The sequence below is a fragment of the Corvus brachyrhynchos genome, unplaced genomic scaffold (assembly GCF_000691975.1).
Source record: "Corvus brachyrhynchos isolate BGI_N302 unplaced genomic scaffold, ASM69197v1 scaffold68, whole genome shotgun sequence".
NCBI classification, from domain to species: Eukaryota; Metazoa; Chordata; class Aves; order Passeriformes; family Corvidae; genus Corvus; species Corvus brachyrhynchos.
The window spans coordinates 1,789,073-1,799,151 of NW_008240039.1; the positions used below are offsets into that span (position 1 = coordinate 1,789,073).

The 10,079-nt window shown below is 49.6% G+C and overlaps 1 protein-coding gene across 1 annotated transcript in view; it reads right to left on the reverse strand.

The window, feature by feature from the left end:
• The window catches only part of ACAP3 (ArfGAP with coiled-coil, ankyrin repeat and PH domains 3), a gene marked incomplete at its 5' end in the record, with an annotated part of 37,815 nt that overhangs the window by 15,932 nt on the left and 11,804 nt on the right, over positions 1-10,079 (reverse strand). The window contains 4 exons of the mRNA XM_008641160.2: positions 374-425; positions 2,488-2,600; positions 9,048-9,059; positions 9,849-9,923. Of these exons, the coding sequence (XP_008639382.2) occupies positions 374-425; positions 2,488-2,600; positions 9,048-9,059; positions 9,849-9,923 (252 nt within the window). The remainder of the gene's footprint in view (positions 1-373; positions 426-2,487; positions 2,601-9,047; positions 9,060-9,848; positions 9,924-10,079) is intronic.

A 10,079-nucleotide genomic window follows, 5' to 3' on the forward strand; every position in this document is an offset into this window, starting at 1 on the left:
CCCCCCAAACTCCTGCCCAAGCCGAGTGTGGAGAGAGCAGAGCCAGCTCCCCCCCAGGTAACTCCAGGGCCATGGGAATGGGTTTTATGGAAATTTGTGTGGGATCACACACACAAAGATCAGATTTGCTGGGGAACCTCCCCAGCTCCCTGCACTGAGCAGGAAGATGGAATCTAAATAAATATTTATTTAACAAACACCATTTGCTGCCACTTTTCTGACCCTGGAGCTCACTTGTGGCCTCGCTGTCCCTCTGATCCAAATCCCTGCTCCTGCCACCCCACTGCCAGAAGGAATCCCCAGCCAAGTAGCTGGTTAATGAAGCAGTTGGTTAATTAACCACTTGGTTAATCCCTGGGGCAGCCTCACTGACCTTTAGCTTCTTCTGGTAGACCAGCTGGCTGTTCTGGATGGAAAACCACCTCCTGAGGAGGGACAGATACACGGACAGGCATCAGGACATGAAAAGAGGGGGATTTTCCCATTTATATCTCCATTAAAAATCCTGTCATTCATTTATTCATTTATTTAGCAACCTGATCATCTTCAGGGGAAGCAAAGGAAGCCGTGGCCACCATTCCCACCAGGAAGAAAATGCTGGAATGCCTGAGTGTAAAGAGTCAGAGGGTTGCAGCAGGGTGTTTTTCATGTATGACACACACTGCTGGCAAAAAAAAAAAAATCAGGGAAAATGAGGTAAAACAGAATTCTCTGCCTTTTGTCACGGCTGAAATATCAAACAGATAAAAGGCAACAAAAGGATTTGGGAAAAATGGGGAAATCCAGGTGACTGGAGGCTGTCCCATCCACGTGGGAGCTGCCTTGGATGAGCTGAGGAGGTTCAGTGTCGCTCTGAGTGCTGTGGCAGCAGCAGGCTCTGCTCAGCTCCTCGTGGGGCCATTCCAAGTCGGGATATTTTGGGATTCTGGGAGGATTTTGCTGCTCCAGGGAGAGGGAGGTGCTGAGCACAGCGAGGAGGTGACGAGTGGGCTCCAGGAGCTGGGAATAGCTGGGAATAGCTGGGAATAGCTGGGTGTGGGTGGGAATAGAGACAGGGACAGAGCTGTGGGGAGGCTGCTGCTTGCATGTGACTGGGATGGGGGAGGATTCCAGGAAGAAAACTGGGATTTAGGAGCAGGGAAAAAACGTGGAGCCCTTGAGGCTGACATTATTCAAAGGTCAGGGAAAGCAGGATGCCTTGGAGGGTGGTGCTCCCTCTGGGATAGGCACCCTTTGGAGCAATCCATAAATTCACAGGGAATTTCTAGGAGAGAGGAACAATTTCAGGCAAATCCTAATGCCAAGACCTTGGCATTAACCTGGCACTTTTTGGGATGACATCCTGCTCCACACGTGGGAGCAGCTATGGATCAAGGCTGGATCAAGGAAAACAGCGAGCAGGAAATCCTGAAAGGTTGATAAAAACTCAGCCCAGACCGAGCAGGAAATCCTGAAAGGTTGATAAAAACTCAGCCCAGATGCCTCCCCACAGCTCTGAACTCCAACAGGGCCCTGGAGCTGCTCCCTCCTTCCAGGGGAGCCTGAGGGACAAGGAATGATGCTGAATTTGCCTGGAATCTCCTCAGCACCAGGGGAAGCTTCAAAGAGAAGGAATTCTTATCCAACCCCTTCAGCAATCTCTAATTGCAAGCCTTTTTTCCCATGCAAATAAAAGCAGTTTCTGTGCATACCATACACAGTTCATTGAAGCATTTAGTTAATTAATTAATTTTATTTATTTATTCCAAAGCCTCAGCACAGCCCAGCCTTGCTGTATTTATCCCATGGCCAAGGAAAAGATCCCTGATTATTGTCTCATTCCCTGTTATGTGAGAGGAGGGAATGTGGGTCAAGCCAGCATCGATCCCAGGCATCAGAAATTCCCTGGAAGGGCTGGAATCCTTTGGCACAACCATTCCTGACCCTCTCAGGGAACACCAAACACACAAATATCGAGCAGGGGTGGAACCTGAAACCTCTGCTCCCACTTTTCTACACCTCTGGCAGCTCCAGAGGCTCTCTTGGCTGGAGCAGGAGGCAGAGGAGCCAGGGAGCTCCCAGATGGAATATTTGTAAATTATTAAGGGCAGGGTCAGGGCACTGAAAGCCATTTCTGGGAGCACAGTTGGTATTTGCACTCTCACATCTCCCCATCCCAGAATGGACAGGTTGGATCCCCCTGAAACATTCCCTGTGTTGGGATATTTCTCTAAATTGTTATGAATGCACTTTAAATTCTCTTAATTGTTATAAATCCACAGCTTTTCTGTGAACTGCATTGGGCCCTCTCTTCCCTGGGAGGATCCTGGTCATTTTTCCATTGTAAAAAGCACTAAAAATGCAGAAACTCTCAAATTTTAACGGCTTTAATTATTCATCTTTTAACTGATTAGCTCAGAATCCCTCCAGGGATCTCCCTAGACAGGAAGTGTGTTCCTGTGCAGAGTCTGAGCCCAAAGATCAGATGGAATTGGAGTTTTTCCTCACCTGTTCCATGTTTTGAAGGCGTTGCTGGCTCTCTTGAAGAGGTACCCTTCCATCACCACCCCGTTGGGGGCATCCACGTTGAACTCCACCTTGGAGTCATCGTAGGAGAAGTCCTGGAAAAAGGAAACAGACTCAGACTCTGGCAGGACAGGGCTGAATTGCTGGGATTGTGGTGGAGGTGGTTTAACAAAACATCAAAAAGAGACAAATCTGCCAAAATCCCGAGAGCTGTCAGTCCCTGTGCCTCAGTGAGGTGCAAACATGGATTATCCCCGTTCCAGCAAACTTATTTATCCCTGGTTTTGCAGGAAATTGCTGGACATGCTGCATTTCCCTCCCCTGGCAGCTGATAAGGAGAAAAAGCAGGGAGTTTATCAGCAGGAGTGCTGAAAATTCCCAACATTTGGGTCAGGCTGAGGTGGGAAATGAAGCCAGGAGTGCTTTTCACTGGCATGGGGCTGCTGCCACCCCTGTGCCCTGCAAGGAGGCAGGATGACCCCAATCCCAAACCCAGGGAAAAGGAGTGAACTCCAGAGGGGCAGAGCCACCAACCCCATTCCTGAGCTGTCCTCAGATGCCACCTCCCTGTGCTGTGCCACCCATCAGAGCCCATTTTGTCACCCCAGCCCTCCTGGATTCTGACAGCTGCAGAGCAGGACACAGAGCAGAGGGAAGAGCAGCTGCTCTCCAGCACAGGATCCTCATCCCTGGGCGATTTTCTGCCTCATTCCCAAGAGAAAATAGGTCAGGAAAGCGAAACCACTTCTCTACCCCGGGGCACGCTGTCTCTGCTCGCTGATTCCATCCTCTCTCTCCAGCACAAATATTCCAAGGGTTCCAAGACCCTTTAAAGGCCTTTCCTGCTTGGCATCAGCCCCTGCAGATGCTCTGTTGCCTGGCAACAGGCACTGGGCTCTCATTAGGATGAGTTATTTCCACAAACGTGCCTGGGAGGTGTCGTGACAAGAATCATGCTGATCCAGGAGGAGCAGATCCAACGGGACAGGAGGGAGGAAATCCTTGGAAAGGCAGCAGGATGCTCAGTTAGATGCTGGGAAGTGCTGCAAGGCACCCACTTAAAGGAGTTTCTGCTCAGCCCCAAATTTTCCTGCCATGAGAGGGTGAATCCCTCTCAGCTCTTGCACCTCCACGCTGCAAAGGCCAGAGGGGATTTTATTCTGATTCGTGGATGTTTGATTTTTGTGGGGCTGCTCTGAAGTGACAATTCTGTGCATTTGATGGGAACCTGCAGTGATTTGTATCTGCACTGGTTTGGAAACAATGCAAGCAGCCTAAAAAGCTCAGCAAAAGCTCAACAAGGGTAAAACCCATCTCAAAAATGCCCATTTTTAAGGGCCATGCCTCACTTTGGGGAGCAGGATAAAGCAGGGGGAGGGTGTAAATCCAACCTCCTGCCTCCTTCAGTTGTCCCCATCCAGCAGAGTGGTGGAGAGGAGGATAAATCCCCAGGAGTGCAGGAGGAACAGATGGGCCACACACGTCACCAGTAAATCCAGTAAAAACCAGTGCAGTCAAGGCAGGTGGGAGTTTAACCTGGCTGAGCCTGAATTTGGAACACCTCTGCCCATGGAATGGCTGGAGCTGGGCAGCTCCAAAAGGAGGTGTTCCCTGCCTTTGGAAGAACTCTGAGCTGCACTTTTGGGACATTCCACCCCAAAACATACCCCAAAGATGACTCCATGAAGGTCCCCCAGGCCAAATTCTGATTGTATTTCAATGAAGGTACCTCAGGCCAAATTCTGCTCGTATTTCTGCTGCTTTAGGTCCTCCAGTGCCACCAAGAGAACTCCTGAGGGGCAGCCAAGGGCAGAGCAGTCCCCAGAGCTGGGAGGTGGATTTGGAAATCAGGGACAAATTAAGGGAGAAGGACCAGTCTGCCCAGTAGCCCGGGGATGTGGAGCCTCAGGGCCTCTTTGTTCCATCCCAGTGCTGGGAGCACCTGGAATCTTTGCTACAAAGCCACAGGGAGTGTTGAGACACAAATGAGGGGAAAGGGGAGAGAAAAATCCAACTTTATCCCCGTGCTCAGGTGAATTTTCCTGTTCTCAGCCAGGCCAAGGCCTAAAGGGAGATGGACAGGAAAGGCTCAGGGAGCTGAAAGGTGAAACCACAGCAAGGGCAACTGGGGAAATTCCAGTTTAAACCGTGGGATTCCTATACCCAGCTCCTGCTGCAGCTCAGCCAGGGAATTTTCACGCCACAGCCACTGCAAAGAGGAAAAATCTCCGGAAAAAAAATTACAAGAATGTTTCTTGAGAGCTGATTCCATGGTTTGGACTCTGTCTGAGGAGATCATCCTGCCCAAGGTGGGGTGTGGGCACACAGATGTGTGAGGATGAACCCTCTGAAGTGCCAAACCTGCTTTTAATGTGTCCCTGGATCCATTTTATTCGTTGAAAAATTTGGATCCTGGCAATTCTTGGGAATAACAAAAGGGTCCTGGCTGGCACAGCAGCAGCTCTGCCTCCACTCCCAAGGGATGGATGTAGTGGAAAACCTTCTCCCTCTTTCTCCTTTCCCTTCTAATATTTATCCCTAAAATATAGCAATATTTTAATGCAGGATTTTAAGATTTTAATGCAGGATTTTAATAAAGAAACCTTTTCCTAAACTCTCCCCACACACTTTGGACACAGAGTTCAGACTGATTTATTCACTCTGCCTTTAGCCCCTCGTTGTCTCTGCAACAGAACAAATTCCTGACACACAAAAGATTTCCTGGGATTGGGATCTGAGTGGATTTGGCTCCAACAGCACCAGCAGTGCCAGGTGGGATCACACCCTGCTCCAACAAACCTGACATCTTCCCAAATGAGACACCAGATCTCTGCTTCCCTTCCTCTCCCTGACTCCCAGGAAATCACTGGGATCCTGTCCCTGCTGCTGTCATCCCGAATTCCCACCCTGGGAGCTGAGATCCCTCCGGGAATGACCTCACCATGGTTTCCATGGGAGCAACAATGAAGGGACACATTCCCAGGGCCACATCCAGAGGGATGGGGGGGAAAAAAGGACATTAATGTGGATGCTTTCCAAGCAGCAAATGGGAATTAAAAACCCAGCACGGGCACAGATGGGCTCAGGAAGGAATTAAAAGGAAAAGAGATTTTAAAAAAGGAGAAAATCCTATTTGAAGGTGGCCTCCTGGCCCACCCAGGAAATTCCCTGTCCAGTTCCATGCTGGGAGCAGGGATTGCTTCCAGCCCAGCCCCAGATAAACTCCTCCAACTGCCCCTCTGGAATGAGCATTTTGTGCAAAAATCTTTCTTGTGCAAAGAAAACGAGTGATTAAATCAAAACCCCTCCAGTGAACAGATTTCATGTGGAGAGAGAAGCTGCCTGGAATCTTTGGGAGAGGGAATTTTCTAAGCAAGGAGCTTTCCATACCCTCTGGAGCAGGGAGGTCTCACTTAGAGGTTCATTCCTATCCCAAAAATCACAACCCCTGGCTGAAAACAGATCAAACCTCTCTCTAAAATACCAACAGCTCCTTAAAAGCCTTTAAAATAAATACAATCTCTGTGCCAGGAGTGATTCTCCCTGAAATTCCCTGAAAACCCACAGCGTTATTCCCTCCGTTACCCATTCCAGGTGGAAATAACGCTGAATAAAACCGAATTTTCTCTGCAATGATTTGATTTTTCCAGATAGAAAACCTCCCCAAGCCTCAGCAAGCACGGGCAGGGAATCATTTCAGTCCAGCTGCGTTTAGATATTCCAAGAAAAAATATTTCTTCTCACCAAACCTCCACATTATTTTATTCTTTTATCACTTTGTTTTCAATCAATGCCATTTAGGAGCAGCAACAACACAGGGAAAGCTTTCCCTCTTGGAAGACAAAGGCTTTTATCCCAAAGAATCCTCTTTAAGTGATCGATAACGCTCAGTATTGAGCAATGACATCATTTCCACCCTCACTGCATTATTTACACAGCACGGAAAAGAACTTCTCCCGGAGGCAAATCAGGAATTGTGCCCAGTTTGGCTGTTTGATTCCAAACAAAATAATTCCAGAGGAATATTCCCATTCCCTAAAGCTGCACACACCCCCCTCACACACACAAACAAACACCATTCACACGTTCTCTCCTGGTGCCTAAATTCCCTTTTTTTTTTTTCCTCCCTCTGGCTCTTTTCCTGGTGCATAAATTCCAAGCTTTTCTCTCTCTGGCTCTGTAAATTCCATGGACAATCCCAGCCCCAGCTGGAATTTGGGAATTTGCACCGGCAGCTCTCACTCCTCCCGGCCAAATCCCACTCACAAACCCTTTTGTTTCCCGGTATTCCCGATGCCAGAGGCTCTCCCTGCCAGCAGCTGATGCTCAGGGAGCTGGTCCCTGCCCCAGAGCTTTCCCAAATTTAGGGATAAACCCAGTGACAAAGCCGAGCTTGGCTTTGGGGTCACACCAGCAAAGCCCCACAGCCACAATCTTCATTCCCACATTAAAAAGAAGCCCTGAACTTCTTCCCCTGCAGGATTTTCCTTACCAGGAGATATTCCAGCCTGCCGAAAATCTTCATGCTGCCAGCTGGGAGGCTCTACTGCTTTTCCTAGAGAGCAGGAGCAGCTCCGTGTCCTCTCCCTGTTCCTAGAGCAGCATCCCCGTGGGCTGCCAGCGAAGGAGGGATTTCTTTTGCAGCCCCTTCTCTTTTACTCCTCCTCTTCTTCCCTTTTGGGAAGCTCTGGCGCTGTCACCGAGCAAAGGACGCTTGGTGGCCCTTGGGGACCACCTGCTCCCCCCTTCCCGAGCCTCCTATTGAGAGGCAATCAGCTTAGAGCCGGGCTAATTACCATACAGCTGGCAGGGAGGGCAGGGAAAAGCGGGAGCAGAGCAGGATGCGCTCCCAGTGACCCGACAGAGCCAGGCTTTGTGCCTTGCCCGGATCCCTGGAGCAGAGCCACGCTTTGGGCAGCAATTCCTGCCCCAGGAATTGGCCCTGCAAGGGCCAGATGGGCCCTGGATTGTTCTCCACCAGCTGGGCTCAACGAGGCCCAGAGCTCTGCCCACACTCAGTTCCCAAACTGCTCCGCACTGGGAATGGCTACGAGGCTGGGAAGGAGATTTTTGAGAGCCCTGTGTCCTTAAAATGATGGAATTAAAGTTGGGAAAGCTCTCCAGGGTCATTAATTCCAGCGCGGCTGTGCTCACCACTAAACCACGTACCCAAGTCCCACATCCACACATTTGTGGGCACTCCAGGGATGGTGATTCCACCTGTTCCAATGCCAGAGCACCCTCTCAGTGAAGAATTTTTCCCTAATTCCCAATCCAACATCTCCCACTGCCCCCTCAGTTTTGGAGCAGTGGAAGGTTTCAGGAATATCGGGACCTGTGAGCAAGGCCTGCTTCAAACATTCCCATTTCTCTCCTCCTTTCCCACTGGGAAACATCCCCAGCTCTGTGTTTTCCACATTACCTACATTACAGCATCAAAAGGAAACAGATTTGGGATGAGTTTTTCTTCCCCACTGGATTTCTTTTAATTAAAACAACAATGAAACAAAATGCCACAGACCACTTCCCTCTGAACTTGGCTCTCAGAAAGCCAAGGACAATCCAATCCAAAATCACAGTTCCCCACCCCAAAACCACTTAAAAAAATACTATTTACCCCAAATTTCCTCCCTTAGCAGGCTGCTTGGGTAGACACTAGTGAGGAAATAAAGATATTTGTGCCACCACACTGATTAAGCACAACAATCTCCCAATCTTTCCACAGGCCAGAGGGTTTTGTGGGCTCAGCTTGAAGATTTCTATTTAAATCAGGGCTGCACAGGGCCCTGCTCCATCACGAAGGGAGCAGCAGCAGCACAGAGGGGCTGAAAAGCAGCTCAGGACAGTTCCAGGCAGGAAAATTTAAATCCTAACTTGCAGTGAGGATGTTCAGGTCCCTTCCAGGCTCTGAGGTTTTGTATCCTGATGGAGACTAATTGCTGCTTCTCCCTCTTGGAATCTTCATTCCCTGCTGCTCCAGGGAGAGGCTGAAGTGAAAAACCCACACTGGAGAGGTTTTCCAAGTCCCTTTGGATGAAGTCATCGCTCCCAGGGGAGCTGAGGGGTCACAAATGGATTCACCTCTCCCTCATGACTTCATCAACACTCCCAGGCCATTCCCAGGGAATGTCACTCCTCAGAGCTCTAATTTCCATTCCATGGATTATGGCATTTCTGAGGGAGGGCATTAGAGGCCACTTAGCTCCCTTCTGAGGGGGAATATTGATCCCTGTGAGTGCCTGCCAGATGTGGATCCAATCCCACCAAACCCAAGCTCCTCAAATCTCCAGGCACCAAAAAAGAATCAGCCAAGGGTTGTTGTCACTGCAGTGCTGAGCCCTGAGCCACAAGTGAGCATCACACAAAGAATTAAAACCTTATTTTAACTCCTTTCATGAGGGTGAAACCAAAGTAATTTAAAACTGGGCTTTAAAATGCCAACTCCAGATGCCAGGCCAAGGCTTCTTTGTGTTGCTTTCAATAAATACCCATTTTTATGAGGAAAAAAATGCCAGAGGAAGGAAATCTGGGTGGGTACTCACCTGCAGGAGGGTCTGCAGGGCCAGGGCAGCAACCCAGGGAGAAGAGGAGGGAAAGAAAAATAAATTAGTCGATGTTTCTGCAACCTTCAGGTTGGGAATCGTCGCCAAGGGTGGAAAATCTGAGCCCAGGTTAATCAGAGATGCTTCCTCACTGAAGGCTCAGCTTAAAGATTTTAAATCAGGGTAGACACTAGTGAGGAAATAAAGATATTAGTGCCACCACAATGATTAAGCACAACAATCTCCCAATCTTTCCACAGGCCAGAGGGTTTTGTGGGCTCAGCTTGAAGATTTCTATTTAAATCAGGGCTGCACAGGGCCCTGCTCCATCACGAAGGGAGCACCAGCAGCACAGAGGGGCTGAAAAGCAGCTCAGGACAGTTCCAGGCAGGAAAATTTAAATCCTAAATTGCAGTGAAGATGTTCAGCTCCGAGTTGTGAGAGAGGGTGGCAGGGAAGAGCTGTGCCCTTTCCCCAAAACCAGCTGTGCTCTGCAATGGTTTTCACAAACCACATCTCTGTCTCAGAGGCATTTCCAGAGTTTAAATCCTCCCACATCCTCAGCAGCAAAGAGGGCGGCAAAGTGAGAACAGAAAAAACCACCCAGGTGCCCAGGCCTGAGGGGTCCTGGAGTGTCACCATCCCTCCCACCCTCAAAAGAGTCAGAAAAATCCTAGATTTGAGCCAGCTGGAGCTCGCAGCAGCCACGAGGTGACATCCAGGTGGCATCCAGGCTGTGACAGCCTGGCCCCTGAGCAGATGGCAGCTGCCAGGGGCACCCAGAGGGGCACCAGGACTCACCCTCTGCTGGATCAGGGCGTGCTTGTGCTCCATCTCCCTCTTCTCCACGGCTGAGTCGATCACCAGCTGGTCCAGCTGAGGGCAGGGAGAGCAACAACAGGTGGAAAAGTTGGGAAGGAGTTTGAGGAGCTGCTCTGGGGTGACAGCAGCACTTTCCAAGATCCCAAATCCCCAAAAAGAGGGAAAAAAAGGAGGGGGGAAAAAAGGAGGGGGAAAAAAGGAGGGGGGAAA